Genomic DNA, 23,262 nt, shown 5'->3' with positions numbered 1-23,262 from the left:
GACATCCGATTTCAAAATGGATTACTTCTACTGTTACTGTTTTAATTCGATTTTTCGTCATTTTAACGATGTTACCCCTTTCCAAATTTTAGAAAATTGGCTTTGCAGAAAAGTCACCTAAAACCTGCGCTCTAAGCCCATAACTTTTCTTACATACATCCGATTTCAAAATGGATTACTTCTAAATGATCGTGTTTTAATTCTCTAAAAATCTGTGTACTTAACTTGGTTTGTATTCTGGGGTCGATTTTTTGTCATTTTAACGATGTTACCCCTTTCCAAATTTTCGAAAATTGGCTTTGCAGAAAAGACATCTAGGACCTCCACTTCTAAGCCCATAAATTTTCTTACACACCTCCGATTTCAAAATGGATTACTTCTAAATGATCGTGTTTTAATTCTCTAAAAATCTGTGTCCTTAACTTGGTTTGTATTTTGGGGTCGATTTTTCGTCATTTTAACGATGTTACCCCTTTCCAAATTTTCGAAAATTGGCTTTGCAGAAGAGTCACCTAAAACCTGCGCTCTAAGCCCATAACTTTTCTTACAGACATCCGATTTCAAAACTGCTTACTTCAAAATGATCGTGTTTTAATTCTCTAAAAATCTGTGTACTTAACTTGGTTTGTAGTTTGGGGTCGATTTTTCGTCATTTTAACGATGTTACCCCTTTCCAAATTTTCGAAAATTGGCTTTGCAGAAAAGTCACCTAAAACCTGCGCTCTAAGCCCATAACTTTTCTTACAGACATCCGATTTCAAAACTGCTTACTTCAAAATGATCGTGTTTTAATTTAAAATCTGTGTACTTAACTTGGTTTGTATTCTGGGGTCGATTTTTCGTCATTTTAACGATGTTACCCCTTTCCAAATTTTCGAAAATTGGCTTTGCAGAAAAGTCACCTAAAACCTGCGCTCTAAGCCCATAACTTTTCTTACAGACATCCGATTTCAAAATGGATTACTTCTAAATGATCGTGTTTTAATTCTCTAAAAATTTGTGTACTTAACTTGGTTTGTATTCTGGGGTCGATTTTTCGTCATTTTAACGATGTTACCCCTTTCCAAATTTTCGAAAATTGGCTTTGCAGAAAAGTCACCTAGGACCTCCACTTCTAAGCCCATAACTTTTCTTACAGACATCCGGTGTTAAAATGGATTACTTCTAAATGATCGTGTTTTAATTCTCTAAAAATCTGTGTACCTAACTTGGTTTGTATTCTGGGGTAGATTTTTCGTCATTTTAACGATGTTACCCCTTTCCAAATTTTCGAAAATTGGCTTTGCAGAAAAGTCACCTAGGACCTCCACTTCTAAGCCCATAACTTTTCTTACACACATCCGATTTCAAAATGGATTACTTCTAAATGATCGTGTTTTAATTCTCTAAAAATCTGTGTACTTAACTTGGTTTTTATTTTGGGGTCGATTTTTCGTCATTTTAACGAGGGGTAACCCCTTTCCAAATTTTCGAAAATTGGCTTTGCAGAAAAGTCACCTAAAACCTCAGTTTTCCGTGGAAAGTGATCGAATACACCTGTTTTCCCGTCGCGCATGTTACCCACGTGCTAAATACAGTGCTGCCAGACCGTCAAACTGAACTTTCCCGGTTTTTCCCCTATTTCTCAGTTTTCCGAACCCGGCCACCAGCGAGAGGCCCCCCAAAAGTTGCGTCCCGCTCCACCACATCCGCCACGACCCTGGGACCCCCTCAGAAAAGCGTAGGAAACGCTCCCAAGCCTCCCGACCGAAATCGTACCCTCAAGACTGCCAGCGTGCCCCCTCAAGACCCACCCCATCCCGGCGCTGCCATTTTACTCGTGTCCAACAAGTTTGTCTGCAAGCAGTTCACTGCTTTATCATGTCACTGGACTGCTTTCATTACAAGTTGTTCAGTTTGCACTAAATGTAAAAGCGCCATCTATGCGCGCACACAAAGTATTCAAATTTGAATAAACCCATCCAAAAGAGAAATTCAACAATTACACGTATTTTTTGCTTTATTTAAATATTCAATTGAGTGGTTGTTCTATAGAGGGGCGTGGTCGCAAACTGTATTTTGTTGAATATATCTATATTTGCATGTAATTGTATTTGAATTGGTGTAGACTATTTAGACGTCGGTTCCTATATATTGAAAAAGTTATCCCATAGTTTACATTCATAAAGGTTCAATTACATCAATTAAGTACTACAAAACTATTTTCGCTGTGAGTTGATCTTGAGTTAATGTTACTCTACCATAGTTTTCAGTGTGTGTGTTTGTGTGTGTGGGTTACAATAATTTAAGCCAGCTACTTTTCCTGGCCGATTCGATTCGAATGGAACAACTCAAGGTCATCAGCAGTAGGTGGTACACTTAGAGAAAACAATATTCGACTTAAACGCAAGGCTAATAAACAAAATCAGTGCTGGGCTCTTGGCTCTCTAAATGCTTAATAATACGCACGAGTGTGTTTGTGTCCAGTGTCTGTGCCAGCAAACTTAATTGATAAACATTAAATAACATTTGGATTCAGATTCAGAGCTAACTGAGCAGCGAATGTTGTCTAAATAATTCTAAAAGACAAGCTGCTCAGAGCAGCAATGCGCAGCCCCCCAATGAGGGTGGATCGAGTTATATGGATTTAAATCTATGAACAGTTCAGAAAATGATATCTGTGTGGTACTATTATTTCAAAGTCACGTTTAAGCTACGTCAAATTTTGGTAATCACTTTGGAATGGTTGGAAAAATATTAATTTTCATACGTTCCGCCGAAACCAAATAGCACACTGCAATTTTATATTAACGTAGTTAACAAAGAACTTTTGAATTGGCTTAAAAATGCCAGGAAAAGGAAAAATATCATGTTGTTCTTCGACTAATGTTGCATCGACTTACACCATAGAAACCATACATATTTTGGAAGAAACTGAATGGTATTATTTTTGATTCCGTAAATATGATACGGCATTTGTCGTGGCTTAATCGTGATTTTCTACACATACTTTGTTCAAAGATTATATTCTCCTTCGGTGATTTTTGGTCACCTAACCCCGACCCACCCGTAGGCCCCCGCGAGCTGGAATTAGCGCCTGCAACGCACATGGATCAGGCGACCGCGTCGCGGGGAGCCCGAACCCAAACCCGAACCCGAACCCGAAACGGAACCGGAACCGGAAACAGAAGCCACTGCTGCCGCTTCCTGGGGAGATGGGGCAGCCAGAGCCAGGGCCTATCACATTGGGACGCGTCGTGCCAGCAGATACTCGGAGAACTGCTGGCCCCCAACGCTGGCCTCGATGGTGAAGCCGGCGTTGAGCAGCCGCGTGAGCACCTGCACCGAGTTCAGCTTGCAGTAGCCGTTGAGGGGGAAGCGGATGATTTGCCCCCAGTCGCCCTGGTTCCAGGACACTCCGCTGCGACTCGACTGTGTCGCCTGGCTGGCCTCCGGGAAGAGCTCGTCGAGCAGAGCCCGTTCCGCCGACAGCATAATGCGCTCGCCAAGGTCCGGCGAGATGTGCAGCGCCACTACCTCGTAATTGCACTCCGGCGATGCGCTGGTCCTCGGGCTCGTCTTGATGTGGCGAGTCGGTGGAGTGGGTGGCGCCACCAAATAGTTGCCGTTGCGTACGCGATCCTTGCGCATGCTCTCCAGCTGCTTAATCATCGCTGCGGGCGGACGCGGACCGGTCATGTGGAGCGGTTGGGGAGATGGACAGATGCAGAGGAGGGGAGAAAGGCAAATTAGCTATAATCGCTGGTGGCCATAACGAGGGCCTATGCACAGAGACTTTCGTTCAGCATATGATTCAAAAGTGGTGAAATAACATTTTTATCTGATCAAAGTAAGAAATTATTTGGCAAAGTCATCTAAGTACACACAAACATAACATTTACAATGATAAAATATTTTATAAAAACATTTTCAAATAGACTTATTATATCAATCATCTTTAAAGCTTGCAAAAAATCGTTTTGTATTTTCATTTTGCTTGGTTTTCGTTGTTTTTAACTTTAAAATGGTAATGAATTTAAGAACAAACCATTTGCTGTCTAAATATTATTTAAGTTGCAAAAGATCTAAGCATATAATTTATTACGTCAATCTTAAAATGAATCTTTGAGTGGACCTCTATAGCGCCAAGGTATATACGATGAGTGAAATTATTTCATAAGCTTTAAAGTTATTATGAAACTTTATTTTCAATCTTTTTCATCTCTTATGCCTTGTATGTACTTAGTGATCTTAAAATTTGGTAAACAATTTATATGACTTCAAACTAACTTTTTCATTCTTATGACTTTTAATAATAACTTCTGGGTAACTGATATAATTAAAATTCTGTTATCAGAAAAATGGATTTAATTTGAATCAGATGCTTTAATGGCGTTTTTCTCCGTGTGGCTCTCAAGCAGAATACTTACGCTCCACCTCGTAGTAGCGGGCCTCCTCCAGCAGCAGCTCCAGGTCCGGAAAGTCCTCGGCAATCAGAAGTCTTGAGTTTCTCATAAAGTTCAGAATGTGGCGGAACATGCCCCCGTCGCGATCGATGAAATAGTGCTGCTTCAGCGAGTCCAGTACGATGGGTATCTGGCCGTTGAAGAGCTTGGCCAGCTTCGACTCCGGATACTTGGTGAGTGTCTCCAGCGAGCTGGTGTAGATGGTCCCGCCCACGTCGATGTGAACGGGGGCCGTGTAGCGGGAGGCGGCAGCCACACACGGTATCCCGGTGATGGGCTTGTGGTTGCCGTGCAAATAGGAACTGGCCCCCGCCGAGGAGGCGCCTCCGACGGCAGCGGCGGCAGCAGCAGCTGCCACCGCTCCGGGCAATCCCAGCGGCGTCACTGAGGAACTGGCGGGTGGCGTCGGTGTGGGCGAAGAGGAGTTTGAGATCGTTGGCGAGACGGTGGGCGAGGAGCTGCGGGCGAAAACCGTTCACGAATTCACAATGAGATTGTTCGCGACAAAGGGGTGGGGGGGTATATGAGGATGTGGAGTGGAAGCCTGCTTCCATCATACTGCCAATTGAGTACCCTGCACTTCACTATTCTAGGTGTCACGTCACTCAATTTTGAAAAGATTTTAAAATATTTATAAACTTTCAGGCTTAGCGAGAGTAATTCATAGCGTATTAATTGGAAACTTGATCTACATAGGCACAATTAAATAATTTAATTACTATCGGCTAATCATTAAAGGTATTAACTTTTAATCTACAATTCTATAAAGTTATTACATTAGCAAGGCTTTTTTGAACGATCTGATTTCTTAATTGAGATTTTGTCTGATTTTTGTGCAAATTGAGTAAACCTCTTTCATATTTATAATGTAATATTGATTAATGACGTAATCAGAAGATTTGAAATCTGCATGATTTTGGTGGTTTTTGTTTATTTGACCTACAGTCAACTAAATGAATGATATTTTTGAATAATTTTGTAGTATATTGGACCACGAAATCAATTAAATTATCATTTTTAAAAGAAACAACAGATTTAAAAATAAAACGTATTGATGTGAAATATAGAAATGTGAGTGATTTTTGTTGCCTATCTCAGGACGCAATGTTTTGATTTGGAGTCTCTTATTTCCCCTTAATTAATAGCACCAAAACGAACCTGATTTTAATGTCGCTTCTGGCGTAAATTCGGCCCGTGGAGGACAAGTCGCGTGGCTCCAGGGCCTTGACATCTCTTTCTCGCTCTCGATCCATATCGCATTTTTTCCTGTAACCAAGTGATGAATAAAATCTTATGTAATTACAATGCAATATAAATATAATTATTATAGATTAGCTTATGTAATTTAGAGAGGCCACGAAAACGCTAATCATGAGAACCAATTTGACCCGGCGCGCAAAAACCCAAATTGACTTGACTCTGATTACGGACGGCAACCAAATCGACAAAGGACAGCAAACGTGACAACGAAAATGCCGCTTGAAGCTCTCCACAGGGCCCCATAAAAGTTCACACACACACACAGCGATTTGGGAAAGGGGGTAAAGGAGTCAAGTCGCATATATATATATACATATATATTTCATATGGCCATAGTCTTGGGCTGATTGTGTGGGAATATTTGGTTTTACACTGCGTTTCCATCTCGGTTACGGGGCTTCGAGCCCCAAGCGATCGTCTCTCCGCAGCTTTAGTCGTGGACAAGACCAAATCGCCATGCCACCATATACCAAGTCGTCCCAAACCAAACCAAACCGAAGCCGAACAAAACCAAACCAAACCCAACTGAAACAGGCGGGCCGTGGATGCAGTTAATGTTAACGGCCATCGAGTGCATCGTTTTAGCACTCGTTGTTGTAGTTGTTTGGCCGCAAGGGTTGCCAGTCGAATTTCACACGAAAATCACATTGTTTCGCAGAGGAAAGCGGCAATGTGCGATGTGGGCTCGCCAATTATGATGTGTCAGTCGTATGCGTATGCGTGCCACATGGCGTATGCGCAACGCGGCCACTGAGCCGACTTAGCAAAGTCAACACCAATTACCAGGCAACATCTAAATCTCGAAAGCCAAAATCCCCATCACCATCATCATCATCATCATCATTAGTATCAGTTTCCCGACCCCAGGACCGTAAATTAATAAAACTCAATCAGCGAGTGAGCAACTCAAACGAGTTGGCCCCATATGACAAATGTTCACATGCTTTCTGCGCATTAACCTGGCTCCCAGTCAGTTCTTTTCAGTTATGAATGCACGTTGCTTACGAACTAACCTTGCAAAGGTAGTTAAGCTAGCCCATAAAGAATGGAATACTTTTAAGTAACGTTTATGTGGTTCATTGTTTAAGTAGCATTCATTTGCTGAATAGCTGTCAGCTTATCGCGAAAATGTATTTATTTTTGGTGAATAATTGTAAATTATCTAATTAACAGCAACAATTTTTGTTTTTTTTCTAAAATGGTTTTATAGTTCTTATCACAATTTGACTAAATTAAATTAATAAAAAAATCATAAATGTTTAACAGTTCAATCCTTTAGGAACTTTTTTGGGCTTACAAAATATGCATTTTTCATGTTAATCACATTGATTTCTATTTTCGAACTATAGTTGTGTGATAGCAAGCGTTCCTTTCTTTCAAAAGTGTATAGTGATTAGTCTGACATTTTTTCTCAATTAAAAAATATAAAATTTGTAATATTTTTGGTGGCATAGAGCATCAATTCCTGGCCTTTGCCAACAAATCAACGCTGCCCATGTAGCTAAACAAGTTTGCTTTTTTTTAAATGTTTGAGACCCGGCGGGCAAACGACTGGGGCTGGGTAATTACGATTTGATTAACTTTAACTACATGAACATTCAAATGCGAATGAGCACGGAGGAGGTGGGATGTGCTGGATGTGGGACTGTGTACGACTGTACGACTGTACGAGGGCTAAAAGCGAATAGAGTCCCAAGGAGCGGACGTCGAACAGGGTTACGGCAAATAAAAAGCAAAAGCAGTGCCACAAAAAATTGCACAAAATAAATGTCTGCAAGGCATTCTCATGGCAGCCACATGGAATGGCAGTGAGTTGAGCTGGGTGAAACGCTGGCTGGGTTTTATTAATTTACGGCAATTATAAAGCGTGAGTAATACGTTCAATCAAACATTGGATATTCGTTTATGAGATCTGGCTTAATGGTTTCCTAGCCAATATCCTTTTTCCCCATTACCCTTCCCCTTCCCCTTCATCGACTTCTTCTTTGGCCCAGCTGCTGCAGTTGCAGCCACAAAATATGCAATGCCTGAGCTCTGGCTTGCCACACAAACAATTCAATTTCAATTGCTTTGCGGCCCACTTGAGCAGGTGCAACAACAACAACAAGACACACACACACACGAGTATATATATGTGTGTGTGTGTGTGTGTGTGGACACCCTGAGCTAACGGTATTGTATATAAGACAAGCACTGCAGTTTGCATCCTATTCTAGTCCATTATCACCGCAGGCGGTATCTTTTCTATGCCGTCTAGTAGCAGGATGAGCTGGAAACTGGGCGAGGGGCAGGGAGGAGGAGAGGGGGGCAAAAGGGGTTAGGGGTGGAGGGACGAAGGGGCAAGGCTGCCGGCTGGGCGGAGGGGGCGGAGTTAGCTGGAGTTGTTCGCAGCGCCTTTGGTTACACTTGAGATGAGAATCAGAGGAGAACCCGTGATACAGCCAAAATATGAGGTTCAATTTAGTTTATTATCTTACTATTAAAAATGTTATATGTAAAGCAAATACTATTAAAATAATATAATTCAAAATAATAAATTTATAGTCTAACTCAAAATTAAATCAAAGTTTATCACGCTTTTTTGAAGGATCTTTAGAAATAAAAGATCTCAATGTTTTAAGTAAATATTATTAGCAATAAAATAATAGAAAGGCGGTTGTAAACTAAAATTAATCCCAGTTTATATTTAAATGATTTTAGTAAAAGAAATTAAAAACGTGTTGTTTTAACATGTATTTAATTGTGGGAATTGAAAATATTAAAAATTGTTCTGAGCTAAGACTATAAAACTTTAAAATATTTTAGAGAGCGTAGTCTCAAAGAGTTGTCTTTAAAGATTAAACTAAATTCTTAAAAAAATGCATATTTAATTTTCTTTTTAAAGCATTATAATTAATTTCATAAGATATAAAGCACAGATATAAAACAATATTTGTTCATACCTACAAGGTAATTAAATTTTAACAGCTATTTCTCCTATATAAAAACCAAACTATTTGTATTTATATACATAGGTAAAGAAGTAAGTGTCAAGTTGAAACTGATCTTTGGTCACAAAGTTCGTGACACGTACTCAGCTCTGGCCAATATGAATTTTGAAGAGTTGCCTTTGCCGTAGTCATATTTGTCAACCGACTTCCCCATCATTTTGGCATACTGGCATCTGCATTCGGCCTTTCTGTGGCCATCATTTGACATCTTTGCCAGGCGCTGTTCTGGTTTTAATGGCAATGCCATTAACTCTTAACTCCTGGCACTGCACAATTGCTGGAGACAGGGACTTCCCCTTATACTTCTGCCGGAGTTTCATGTTTCATTCGGCACATGCTTACTGGCGGCAGAAAGAGATGGTTGCTGTGAGCTTATTAGTTTGCCATTGTTGAGATTGTGAGTGCGGAGCTGGATATCAGGTTGCTGGCCAGTCCGGGATGATGCAGAGTGGCCCGGGGCGAAACCATTTTCCAAAAAGGAATTATGGACAAAACTGGCCGTTGGCACATGCTCAATGTTCGAATGCTGGGAGGATAACTCAAACTGAGAACTGCCCGCTTCAGTGCCACCCAGCCAATTCTATTCCTCGATTCCCCACGACTTGGAGTGCTCGGTTTTCGGATCGGGTAGTTGAGTGGGCTAGTGGTGGTGGTGGCATGGCCATCTCCCCCCAAAAAACAGGACAAAAGCGAAAACAAAAGCCAAGAAATGAGCTAAAGTGCACACCACACACCCACTCACACACACACACACACACACTCACTGGGATGGCGACACACACCTAGGCAGAGCATCAGACGTTGACGACTGCGACGCTGACTATGTAACCCTAGAAAATGTCCTGCGGCCAGCCAACCTTCCGCACACAAAGGCCAGACCAGACAGCCCGAGTGTCCTGGTTGCTAGCTGCACTGGCCAAAAAAACAGAAAACATTTAAATTATTGCTCAAATATTTTGGGATAACGAGAAGAAAATAATTAATATATATAATAAAATCTGTTAAGAGGTTAAGATAATTTGAAGACATTCATACTCTTTGGCTATTGCACTACCAAGTTTTATAACAGCAGTAAATCAAAAATATTTCAAAGACAATAGTCACATTTTTTAAAGAAGAAAGTATAATGAAAAATTTACAAAAACAATAATGTTATTATCAGAAAATATTTTCTCAAATCTTTACATATTAATTATTTATTACTAATAAAACTATTAGATCTAGCTGGTCTATTAATTGGTATTCCAAACTTTTATATGAAAGTTGTAGTAAATATGGAAGAGTTTGTGAAGACATATGGGATATATCTTATTTTTAACAGAACAATTAAAATTAAATGTAACAATTTTAAAAATTATGATAAGTAATAACAAACGAAAAAAACATAATACAAATTTTAAATTTACTATTTTCTTAGCATTTAAATTTGTTTCAAAACTTAATCAATCAATTAGAGTACCTCTTAATTTTGATATATTTTCCAAAGTGAAGGCCATTTTTTTTCCTGTGTCGACAGAGAACGCTAGCTATGCGAGAGCGAGAGAGCTAGCGAAAAAGGGCAAAAGCTGACTAGGCCCGCGGCGATCGTTTGGAATTAGTGCGGAAATCATGGATGGATACGAAACGAAACCAAGCAAGGAAAGCGAGCCAAGCCAAGCCAAGGAGTATGGAATACGGAATACGGACGACGGACTACGAACACGGGCGGAACTGGGCTCCAAAGGACCCTCGGAAGGTGGGGAGCTCATTCATCAGCACGGCTCTTTGGCGAACGGGGGAGTGGGGGTGGATTGCCCCGAATGTAATCCACTGGGGCTCCGCACGAGCGAGTGCCCACTGTAGTCGGGCAAGGTGCCCGGTGCTTGGGATTGAAACTTGGGGTTTTCCTGTCCTCTTCCTTTCCCCCTCTCCCCCTCTTTCTCTCCAGTGGGTTTGCTGATTCCTTCAGGGCTTCTCCGGCTCATGCATGTGGCTCCCCCCGTGTGTGTGTGTGTGTGTGCCGGGTGCCTCCTCATTCATTTATCCTTGCAGAGTGCTGAGGGCAATGAGAGCAGCAACATCAGCAGGGGCAACAACAACAACAATGGAGCAGGAACATAGCCAGTAACCACAACGGCAAGGATACACCTCCTCCCGATCCGATCCGTTCAGTTCCGTTCCGGACCAAAACCCAACTCCTACTCCCACTCCCACTCCTTCTCCGACTCCGGCTCCGATTTCGATAAGGGTAAGGATTGGGTGGGCTGACTGCCTGCCTGCCTGCTGTGGCTGCAGGCACAAACTTTTGCGATTGGTAGGTAAGTCTAGTCGTGTCCGTTCTGGCTTTGGCTTATACCCATGTGTGTGCTGCCTGCATTTAAAGATATCATACCTAAGTTGGTCTCCGTCTCATGGCCTCAATGCTCCCCAGGCAGCAGCTCGCAAAACAACAGGAGAGAATAAAACAGAAGACAAAAAACAAAATACAAAAAAAAAGAAAATACAAAAAAACGCAGTATAAAAATGGGAAAAATAAAAAGCAAAACGAAAGTTTTTGAGGCAAAATCTTATCTCAATTTTAAAACGCCCGCGGCGAAAGCGACGTCGGCTGCACTGGATCCACCTCGAAAGTTAATACGAAAACATTGGGAGTCCCGAAGATTTATCAAACTGCAACACTTGCAGCACCAGGCGGCAGATTATGTTTGATGGGCGAGGGGGGGAGAGGAGGGGGCGGAGGATTCCAATTAGGCAAGACTTATATTCGGTTCGGGGTTGCAAAAAGAAAGCAAACTTACGACTCCCGGGAGCTGCAGATAAGGGAATGCGGAACGTTTGTGTATCTAGCCAAGACAAACATAAAGTAAACACACACACACACACACACATGAGAAAAGAGAGAGGAAAAATCTGCAAAATGTCCTGGGGACAAGTTGAGTAGAATCCAATGCCTTGGGCGATTCTCGGAAGGGTCGGTCGGTGTGGCTTCACTTGGCTTGTTTTCGTTTCGCAGTTGGCCAAAAACCAAAATCAAAACGCTGATGAGCAGGCAAATGAAAAACTTTTGCCGGGCAGTTGGAGGGCCCAAGTAAAACACAAAAAGCCAAAGCCAGGAGACCCCAAACTCCGGCCATATGGCGTTGGCATTGGCTCCTTTGCCGTTCCTATTCCCATTCCCATTCCCTCTTGGTACTCGGATCTCGGATCTCGGGATGCAGTGCCCGAACTCAACTTTTGCGTCGACGTCGTCTTTAGCCAAAGGGTCCAAATGGCGGAGCTGGAGCTGCGGCATATGGGAAATCAGACCACGTTCCCTTGCCCCTTGCCCCTTTCCCCCTCCCATTCCCTCTGTGATGCTACGAAAATTGTTAGCCAAAGTTGCAGAATGTGTGCGCCATGGCAAATTGTACAAATATATGCGATATATATATATATATGAATATATATGGTATAGTATGGCGTGTATGTGGGCAGGGAAGTCTGGCAGAAGTTGAGTGAGTGAGCGAGTAACTGGAGTCCCGGCATATACTGAAGCAGCAGATATTAAAACGCTGCAAGGCTTTCAAAAATAAACTTTGAAAAATTTATTAGAAAATATTAAATAAAAACGACGATTGCGCTGCATATGGCTTACTCAGCAAAAAGCGGGTGAACTGTTGTGGAGGGGGGAAGGGGTAGGGATAGAGGGGGTTTGGAGCTACGTATGCAGAGCAAACATTACTCAGCCAACTCACAACTCGCCGACCTCCAATCTCCGACCTCCGACCTCCACATGGAAAAAAACTGAAACAACAGCAGCAACGACGATGACGACAAGCAAAATATAAATATATTCCGGATAAATCCACATGTGTGTGTGTGCTCTACCTAAAGATAGGATGTTTTTATTCTGCTAAATTCGAAAATTGAATTGAAAGTCAAAAGCGCAAAGGATAAGCGGCAAAACGTCGGAATATTGCCGCAAAAGAAAACATTGCGCATACGCAGCGTTGTTTGCACGTTGTGAGCAAGTTGATAGCTCCAAAGGGGTTTCAGTCGGGTAGTTTGATTGCCATCGCTACTTAATCAAGTGTACATAATAATTACCAGCCATGTTTTCATGTTTCCACTCGAACAGTGCTCAAACAATGGAATGCGATTCGCTATCCAAAAGGGAAACGGAAGTCAGAAAACCAGGCCCACCACAAAACCCATTCAGCTGGAGTCCTGCGAGTGCAACTGGATCCGCCAACTGCAACTGGCAGTGGCAGACAATGCGCCCTGCCTAATTGGTGCAATTTGCGTGTGCATTTCGCAGCCAGAAACAGCATCAACAACAGATGCAACACAAAGGCAACTGTAGTGGAATGCACTTGCAACAGAGGCAGGTGCTGTTGACCAAGGAATCGAGTTTTGGAATGGGTAATCCTGGGTATCAACGAAATGTAAACAATTCGTATGGGTAGGGGATTAGGAATGGCTGTGTGAGTAATAAAAGTATCCAGCTTCTTTTTAACTGGGAAATACGGAATACATTTTTTTTAATATCTGAGATCTTAGTTCTGAAAGTAGTGATACTTTGGAATGGATTTTTTTTATGTTTAATAAGTAAGAACAAGCAAATTTAGACAGTAATGCAACAAAATGATGAAAATATATTTATCTTATTATTTTTCAACAAAATTTTAAATTCTTGTTAATTAGTAAAGGTTAAATTGTTTTTAAAATTTGTAAGTTGTAAGATGCTGCAGATAAAAAAGTTAAATTGTTTTTAGAATAAATCATAAGTTTTTTTTCTGCAATTAAGATTTGCTTGTGTCAAATACTTAACATGTTATAAAATCACTTGTTAATTGTTATAATTATCTCAATAACAGCTTTGCTTACTTTTTGAATAACACAAGTGCTAACCAGGCTTAATCATTATACCCTGCTCAATTCACTAAATGAGTAACTAAAAGCTACGCGATAGCCAAAAGTCGTACCCCTTGCGGAAATTGGCAACTGCACAGCCATTCGGTTGGTGGCAAATTGGCAGCGCAATGTTGATGCTGGTAATGATGCCGAATTGCAGCTTAATTAACACACAGCGCGTTAAGAGCTTTTGTGCCACAGTCGTCTCAGCCCCGAATGCAACGCCATTCAAATGCAGCAACTGAAGGCTTTGACTATTGGCACGTAATGGAAATCACTTTGCCGCTGGTTCCCAAAAAGTACCAGGTATAGGCCGTTAATGTAAATGCGAATTCAAGTAGCTGGAGCTTGAATCCGCTGAATGAAAACAAATTAGCAGGGAGTACGAACACTGTGAGATCCTGACAATGCGCGGAAAGAATCGCGAGCAGTGGCTTCAGACAAACAAACAAGACTTTGACTTCGACTCCGCCCCTGCCTCCTGCAGGAAAACTCTTATGTCTGGCTTGTCTACAAAAAAAAAACCGGGAGAAACAGCAGAACATAAAACCAAAAACCCAAAACCAGTTGCTTCCTTACGAAAGAGAGGGCTGTATAGAATGGGAGGGCAACAGGCGAAGGTCGCCAGCGCCTTGCTCCTCCTTTCTGATGCACAGAAACAAATAGGATATTATATAACTAAGGAATTGTATTTGAAGTTTAATATTTAAAAAAACAAAAGTGTCACAGCAATCTCTGAAGATTACTAATCACTTTAATAAAAATGTACTACTTTAAATAAAGAGCCTGATAAAGTTGTTCATTTTAGACATAAAGACATGTATCCTATATATTTGTACATCCTGCTTTTATCAAAAATATATCACTGAAAGATTTTTCATGAATTAATATCAAACTATGGATTTCTATTTAAAATTAAATATTTAAAAACCCGGTAAAGTCACAGCAATATCCGAAGATTAGGAATCACTTTAAAATGTTTTCAAAAGCTTATATAATTAAAATATACTATTTTAAATAAAGAGACTGTCAAATTGATTTTTTTAGACATAAAGACATATATCCTATATATTTGTACATCCTTCTTTTATCAAAAATATATCATTGAAGTATTTTTCCTGAACTAATATCAAACTACGAATTTCTATTTAAAATTAAATATTTAAAAACCCGGTAAAGTCGCAACAATCTCTGAAGATTAGGAAACACTTTAAAATGGTTTCAAAAGTGTAAGCTTATAAAAATATACCATTTTAAATAAAGAGCATGTTAAAATTTATATCTCATATAAATTCTATATCCTGTATATCCTTGTCAAAAATATATCACTGAAGATTGTTCCTGAAGCATTTTCCTCTTTCGATTATAAAAGACTTCAATATTTTTTCCCGTGTCTCCCTATTTGAATACAATTTTGCACACTGCAGCTCTCGCTTTGAACTTTGCCTCATGACTTGGCTCCGACTCAACGGACAAACTGGCGGACAAAACGGACAAGCGGACAGACGGACGGACGACTCTCACGGACCGTCGATTCGCTGGCTAAACAAAAATTTGTTGTATGAGTGTGCTGTATGTATTTGGCCCGGGGGTCATCTTTTGGCCGCTTAGTTTTCGACCAGCCACAATACAACCGGTCATGCCCCCTCCTTCGACCCACGACCCCCGTCCAGCACCATCGTATTTTATAGCCTTTAAGGTAGAAAAAATAATGCGACTCGTTCTCGTCTGCACACATAACTCAGCCGGGGGCTAAGGTTGCCCAAAAATGCCGCCGGCGAATTTTGTATGATTTTTTTCTCCCCGTCGCCGTTGCCCGCTTCCCTCACCTCTCCCCGCCGCCCTCGGTTACTCTTCTTACTTTTGTTTATTTCTCCTTTGGTGCGGGTACAGAGCACTTGAGGCGCATAATTTTTTTTTTTTTTTAAACAGTCTTCGTTTATGGCGCACAATTTCTGACTTGGCATGTGGCGCTTTTGGCCAAAACCAAAGGGAGAGAGAGATCGGGTGGCCTGCAACTTGGACCGTCGATGCTGTTGTGTGTCAAAAATTCGTTTATTACAGAATCTTTTTTTAAACTAATTTATTGGCCAGCTCGAAGGCTGGCTGGGATTTTGGGGCATTTTGCAAATAAAAAGTTTTCGGATTTCGCTTACCGTTTGGGGCAGGAGGAATCCACCGTCAACGGTGATCGTTGATCCAATGCAACAAACGGAGTTCTGTTTTTGGGGCGAGAAAACCACAGGAAGTAATCATTAGTTAAATATTTAACGATTGGATTTTATGTGTTGAGTAATTAAGGTAAAGAGTGCTAAAATGTGGGTTTGTAAGAATGTAGAAAATAAAAATTTTAGAACTCCGATCAAACTTTTCTAACTTCATTAAACCTTCAATATGTAAACAAAAAACATAAAATTTTCAATCGTAGTTTTCTGTTTGATATGATAGCTACAAATAAATATTACACTTGAGACTATACCAGAAAGGTATGAAACTAAAGATATATTTTAAGATTATAATGTTTTTGATATATTTCAATTTCAAAGTATAATAATAATAATAAGCCATTCTTAGGAACTTGTTAAGAAATGTCAATAATCAAAACGGCTATTGAAAGTTTTTTGATAACAGAAATGTTTAGAAATATAAAAACAAGTATTTTGCGACTTCAATATTAAGAAACTCACAAAAAGGTTGGTATATTTAGGAAATGCACTTTAACTCTTTTTTATTACAACGCGCGCGTAGATAAATAATCTTCGTTTTATCAGATCTTCGATGCTCTTCGATATAATTAGCCTGCTTAGATCTTGTCGATCTGATCGCTAGATTGTTTCGGTTGTGAGGCGTTTGAATTTCAACTAAGTGTGCGCGCCAACGAGTGTTTACTTCCGTTTCCGCTTGCCGTAAGTGTTGCCTACTTTTAAGCGCTCGCAATTTACCTCACTTGCATTCGCGTTGAATACTGGCCGAAAACTGATTCTGCTCGCTGGCGATTGGAGGGCTAATGGCTGTGTGTTGCGTCGCCGTCGCAGTTGCTTGTTGCGTGTTGCGGCTCGAGTTGCGGCGTGTTGCGGGTGGAGTTGAGTTCGTTGCTGGCGTCTTCTGTGTTGAGCCGACGACCTTGAGAGAGAGCAGCAGTAGCAGCCGCAGCAGCAGTAGCAGCAGAGAGAAAGAGAGCCACGTTTGTTGTTTAGCTGCTTGGCTTTCGCACCATATGATGCCTTTGTGTGTGTGTTCGTTGTGTGTGAGTGTGTGGACGTTTAATGGTCTATTTCCGGTTTAAGTGGCCTGTTCTTCCGTTCGTTGTTCTTGTTTTGTGGTGGCCTGCAACTAAGCTGCCGCAATTAACATTGTAACTGTAAATAGAACAATTGGCTTGGGTGAAATGCTTTCGCTTGCCTTTCAAATCGATGCATTTAATTAGAGTTGCTGCACTTGGAAAATATTGTCTTTCACTGGGAATCATCTTTACAATAGATCTTTACGTAATACAAATGGGTTTTATTGAAAGAATACACACACTTTCAAAATGTTTATTTCTATCTATTGGATTTTAGCTTGAATGCGTTTAACCTTCCAAATATTTTTATAAGTGGGCTTGATTGAAATATATTTTCTGAATTATTATTACAAACGTTAAAATAACCATTATTTAAATGTCAAGTTGTACAATTAAAATGTAAAATGTTTCCTAACATCATTTTTTAGTGTTCAAAGGTACAAGTTTTTTTTGTAAGCACTTTCTTTGGCCAAGAGATGGGTTGCTTTGACTCCCAAATTTTATAAATATTTAAGTTCTTGCTTTCTACTTTAAAAGTTTAATTATTTTGTAGTCGTTTTTACTTGTATCTTGACTTGTAATGAATAAAAAAAGAAATACAATATTATGCGTTTCATGAGAAAAATTATTCTAAATAGTCTTTTCGAAGCCTTGACCAAACGTTAATTTCGATCTACATTTACTTTGTTAAGTGTACACAAAATTTTAACCCATTAGTTGCATTAATCATGGGGGACATCTCTATATGCCCGATTTTCTATAATTGTAAATATCAAAGCCTGTTTGTTTTTGTTGCCCCAGGACATGTGTACGGTTGTGTGTGTGGGTGTATAGGTGTACGGGTGTATGGGTGTATTGCATGTACAACTGACACCCGGCAGTCGTTCTATGTGTTTGTGCGAGTGTGCGTGTTTGTGTTAATGACAAAGCATAGAACGCTGGGCCCGCGGGCCAAACGAAATGAAACTTTGTGCGGCATCAGACTACGGCTCTGCTCTGGCTCCGGCTCCGGCTCCAGAGACTTTGAAGAAGCACCACCGTCGGCGGTACTAAGAACGGGGCAATGGGGCGCTGAGCCGAGCTGGATGGCCCGCGGGCATTCGACGAGCGAATGCGACGGAGGCAGCTGAAATATTTTGTTGCCCCGCGGCGATGCAAAGAAAAACTTGTGATAAATACGCCCCAGGCCGTGTTTCAAAACACGAGCTGGAATGGGAAGTACAGTGAGGCCTGCAGTTAGGCAGCTGTAATTAAAATGAGTGCGAACTTTCCACCCCCTCGCTGGCAAAAACGCCCGAAGGGGGTGGCCAAAACACCATCATCCCCCTGCCGAGAGTTGTGTCGCATCATTTTTCATTGGCAATTGTTTCGGAATGCTCGCTTATTTGTCCCACGGCCATATTCATTTTGAAGTATATGCGCCACAATAATATTTCGCTATATTTTCCCGCTGCAGAAAATGCGATATGGCTTTGAGTTGGTCTCGTGACACGATGGGAAATCTCACCATTAAGTAAGTACAAAAATTAAAAACATTTATGTACTAAATGGCATAGTGCTAATCGTTAGAACATTTATTATGTCGTTTTTTATGAAATAGCAAGAGTAATTCTTTGTTTAAATCTGCTTCTTTTAAGACGTTTAATAGTTACATTACACATTTTTAAATTTTTGTCCTAAAGAAAAGATTTTGTTTTAATCACACTTCCATGTTATTGTTAAGAGTATCACTTTTTAAAATCATTAAAATGGTCCATAAAACAGGTCAAATTATATTTGAAGTTTGCGAGCACTGACATTTCAATTTTTCATCTTTTATCGGAGCCTCTGCCTACGACGAGTGGAAATTGTTGCAATTTTATCGCTCATTTCACTCACTCAGTTGGATTGGGTAGAAGTGGGTGGTACTTTTATTGTTTCAAGCGGGCCAAGGGGGATGGGCGGTAGGGGGGCTCCTTTATTTTGACGTCGCTTTGCGTTTTTGCCATTTTAAATATTTTTTTAATCACAAGCTCACGCACACAGACGGGCTGAGTCGTATGTATTCAGTCACTCATATACGAACTCATACATATGGCAATACCAATATTTCAAGCCAATTTGCTGCAGTTAGCCGCCAGCGGACTGCCAACAAAATAATTCGACAAAATGTGTGCGGCGCGCTTTATGCTTTATTGTTTGGATCGCTGCAGGGCGAGAGCGGGGGGGTGGTGGTGGAGAAGGAGGAGTAGGAGGAGGCGGAGGGGTTTCCGCTGCAGGACTCATATATATGCTACATATATATATATATATATATATAAAAAAACCAAATACTCGGATCGGTTCAGAAATCAGCGTCGACGGTCGACATTAATACACTTCCTCCGCCCGTTTGTAATTATTTGTTGATGGCTTTTTAAAGTAGCCCAAGCGGCACGCCCCTTTAGCGCACTGACCGCCCACTCGCCTGCATATTTATTCAAGGCTTGTGCATTTGCTTGTCAATCAATATGATGCTGAATGCTGAATGGTGAATGCTGCATACTGAATGGGAAAACACAAACCTTTAAATGCCAACGCATATGCTGAGAATTTCCGCAGATTTTTTGTTGCTCCCCGCAAGCCGACACCATCAGCATCATCATTATTGTGATTTTTTATTATTACTATTATTTATGTGTGCACGGCTCATCACAAGGCTGCACAAGCGTGTGTGTGTGTGTGTGTGTGTGTGCTTTAAAATATATGTAGATAGGTATACGTATTTTTTATTATTAACGATACCCAGCGAGCAAACAACAAAAACATGCCCACATACACATGCACATACATATATTTGTATATGTGAAAAGGCTCATAAAATTCACAATGTCTGGCCGTAGGGCTTTTACTTAATGATGCCATTTTTGCCGCCGCAGCCTGAAATTCGCGTTAAATTTTTAACGCACGACCGAACTGCAGCGGCAGTGACTGCAAACGCGACCACATATCAACCATATCAATTCGGGCATTCATCCATCCATCCATCCATCCAGCCATTCATCCATATGTGGCACAACATTTACATTAACATTTGAATGGTAATCATTTTACAGCCAATGCGTTCCATAATGAAGTGTTTGCATAGCGTTTTTTAAAGTTCTCTGCTTGGTTAACTCAATTTTATTAATGGGATATGTAGGAAATGCCCGCATCGCTCTTCAAATTATCATATAGTTAATATAAGTAATAAACAGTCAACTTCGAAAACTGAAACCCACCATCTGCCAATGAAATAGGGTTGACTTCGTGTTATAGAATTCCTCTAACCTGAATTTAGGCTTTTCATGGCCAATAAAACTAGTTTGACTTATAAGGGTTCGACCTAATAAAGTATAAGCTATAAAAGTGAAATTTTATTAATTAATTTATCCATGTATCGATCAACTTAACAAAGTGCCCTGAAAGCTTAAAAAGCAAATTCAAAATAAAATCTAATTCAAATGATTTGGCTTAATTTCAATCAATATGTACATATATTATACATACATTGATATACATTAATATTTTTTATTAAATTGTTTTAAATATTTACAATATTGAGATAAAAAAAATTATATTTATAATAAAGGGTTTTTTGAATTAAGAAAAAAACATAATAAATTAATCAACACAAGTTTAGCAATTAATAACATTAATGTAATTGAATTTATTTGAATGCTTTAGGAAAAACTAAATACAAAATACATTATTATTATTTTAAAGTTGGGTGCATTGAAATATTGTCTACGCTTATTTTATTTATAAAATTGTATTTCATGATTTTATCAAATGCTTATTTCTTAAAGGTAAATAGCCTACCCACTTTCCAATTGTTGAGCTTTGTGAAAGCTTGACCCTCATTTGCAACAATTTGATATTTGATATATGCATTTTAATTGTGGGCACTTATTGGGGAAGGGAAGGTGAGGGATGGGTTCAGGAGTCGATTACCGACTTCCTTTTGTCATTAGCAATGCGTGACATTTGTCATTAACTGCATAATGATTCCTATGCAGTTTGGCCAACTTCTCCGACCGAGCACACACACACACTTACACAACAATAATTGTGTGCGGATGTGAGGCGTGTGTGTGTGCATAATTTTAATGATTTACAAACTAGCCCGCTGGCGTTTTTAGCTCGAAAACTGACAGTTGATATCCAAAGACAAGCAGAATGAGGGAAATATAACGCAAAAGAAGATATAGCCGCGAGTTATGAATGGGAGAGGACCAGTACCAGTACCAGTTCCACTACCACTACCACTACCAGTACCACTTCTTTATTTCCAGCTTTTTGGGGTGGAACGAGCAAGAACGGAAAGGATTGCTCGAACATGCAACTAAGATGGCCCGAGGCGCTGCAGAGGCACAGGCAGAAACTGGGCAAAAATGTGCAAGTTAAAAATAAGTTAAGTTTGAGTGGCTGGCGGCCCTGTGCGTTTTGCATATAATGAGGGTCCCAGGCCCCCCATTTTTGGGACCCACCCAGATGCCGCTTGTCACCTGCCCCGGTCGAACGTATTTTTTGCGACAAAAAAACTGTGATTCTGTGGCCAGTTGGTAATTATAGGAAGCCGAGTGCCGGCTGTTGTTCTTAAATTATATGCCACTCTTTTGTTATCCTTTTGTTGCAGCTGGTCACCCCGCCCACGCCCCCTGCCCCGCCCCCACTAATGTGACCCGGCAGTTGTCCAAACACGTGCCGTGCAACAAGTTACCAGGGCAAAAACAAACGCAAAAAAGTGGCAATAGCAATGGCCAACTGTTACTGTTATTCACCTGCTACCGTACCGTTTGTCAATGGCCAAGGCAAACACCAACAGCACAAACACACTGAACCGCCACTGAGAAAAGACTGTTTTGGAGTCTGCTGGGGTCTAAGCCCGGTGCCGTCGAGCATGTTGCGTGCAACGTGTTGCATTGCCGCGGGCCATGGGCGACAGCAGCAACATCTGGCGCAGCAGCAACACGGGATGTTATCAGCCGCAACGTAAACACAACCACCACAACTAAGTATCCATATCCGCAGCAGAGCGGCGACTTCGATCGTCCGTCCAGCCGACCCCCTTCCCCTTTCCCTCTAACCCCTCCATGCACTGAAAGAAAATATGAAAGACATGATGATTTGTTTCTCGATGTAAGACATAAGTTTCAATTAAATAAATTCAATAGATAAATATTACTATTCAAATGTTTTAAATTTAAATTGAATGTATCAAACTTATATCTGGTTAACTGAACATAAATAAAAAATTCATTAAGCAGTGGTAGGTCTTGAACTCGAAGGCCGATACTCTTTTCCTTAGCCTATAATGCCATATTAACTTAACCCATGCCATTTCATATATTAAAATCTCTTAAAATGTCATTCTGATTTTTTCCCGTGTAGTTGTTAGCCAGGCTAAGCTCGCGATGCGATGCCAATGTTCGACGCTACAGCTCCAGCGTCGTTTCACCTTCCTCCTTGCCTTGCCCGCGGGCGTTCGCTTGTAATTATAATATTTCAACCCAAATGTGACCCGCGGCCATGCGCCAATGATGGATTTCAGCTCTGTGGACCGCTCCCCTGCCCCCTGAATATAATGTGGCATATATATACCGAAGAAAGACCGATACCCGAGATACGGAGAGGTGCGCCGTTGTTCCGGGGTTGCTGATGTTGCTGCTGTTGTTGCTGTTGCTGTGCAATTTGGTGCCGGCGGGCCAAGCGGATTGGCCTGCGGCCAGACATGTGAATAAAATTACATTCACTATTTTATATGCCACATGGCTTGTATGTATGGCATTTATCGGTGTTTATATGTTTTGCCGGTGCCATGTGGAAAAATCTTATGTAGGTAGAAATAATTGAATTGGCACATCAGCTAAAGCTAAATCACTCTTATATATGTGCTGTGTATCTTTATGGGTATGCTGGAACAGAAACTGGAGACGGAGGCCAGGGCAATAACAAGATTAGATCACTGGAAGCAGAGACCGCCGCTGGCCATCCGGCAATGGAAAAGGGTAAAGCGTAAATGAAGCTGCCACTGACAATCCACAAAGCGAGGTCCGAATGGTTGGACCTCCATTCAACTGCACCCCGTATCTCCCCCTCGCTGGCGTGTTTAAGTTTTCCTCGGAACACGGCCAGGTGAACATTAATCAAGCCAAACAACCAAATAACTTATGGCCCCGGCTAATAGAGACATTCGGCCAATAGAGCCAGAAACTAGTCGGCTAAAGCTAAGGCTGAAACTGTGGACCAGTGCTCACTGGGGTTAGATAAACAAGACATGTGGGAAGCAATTAGAGATCGTAAATGGTAATTTTTAATGTTCTTTAATTGTTTTGCTTTAACCAAAGGCTTAAAGCCCGCAGAGAAATGGAGAAATTTATATAGTCTAAAAATGTAAGAAATTTATAACTAC

General features: G+C 40.8%; 1 protein-coding gene across 3 annotated transcripts; it reads right to left on the bottom strand.

Annotated features, from left to right (window-relative positions):
* Positions 1-1,981: 1,981 nt before the first annotated feature.
* Positions 1,982-21,691, bottom strand: LOC108050744 (BTB/POZ domain-containing protein kctd15-like). Of its 3 annotated transcripts, none has more exons than XM_044459691.1 (6): positions 21,644-21,691; positions 16,255-16,926; positions 15,724-15,786; positions 5,604-5,711; positions 4,410-4,903; positions 1,982-3,653 (listed from the first exon to the last, which is right to left on the bottom strand). In XM_044459691.1, exons 4-6 carry the CDS (start codon positions 5,696-5,698, stop codon positions 3,220-3,222), a joined length of 1,023 nt encoding a protein of 340 aa, XP_044315626.1. In that variant the 5' UTR covers positions 5,699-5,711; positions 15,724-15,786; positions 16,255-16,926; positions 21,644-21,691; the 3' UTR covers positions 1,982-3,219. The 3 variants fall into 3 exon arrangements, with proteins under 3 accessions (XP_044315626.1, XP_044315621.1, XP_044315623.1); XM_044459686.1 differs by having other exon boundaries at positions 16,510-16,926; XM_044459688.1 differs by having other exon boundaries at positions 16,510-16,926; positions 21,632-21,682.
* Positions 21,692-23,262: the final 1,571 nt, after the last annotated feature.

The sequence above is a fragment of the Drosophila rhopaloa genome, unplaced genomic scaffold (genome assembly GCF_018152115.1).
Source record: "Drosophila rhopaloa isolate 14029-0021.01 unplaced genomic scaffold, ASM1815211v1 contig_115, whole genome shotgun sequence".
Taxonomy (NCBI): domain Eukaryota; kingdom Metazoa; phylum Arthropoda; class Insecta; order Diptera; family Drosophilidae; genus Drosophila; species Drosophila rhopaloa.
The sequence above is the reverse complement of the archived record's forward strand: the minus strand, read 5'-3'. Positions and strand labels throughout refer to the sequence as shown.

Coding starts and splice junctions, on each gene's coding strand:
- LOC108050744 (XM_044459686.1), bottom strand. Junction 5,712..15,723: donor GATTCCTCCTGCCCCAAACG/GTAAGCGAAATC, acceptor ACTTGGTTACAG/GAAAAAATGCGATATGGATC. Junction 3,654..4,409: donor CCGCTACTACGAGGTGGAGC/GTAAGTATTCTG, acceptor GTCCGCCCGCAG/CGATGATTAAGCAGCTGGAG.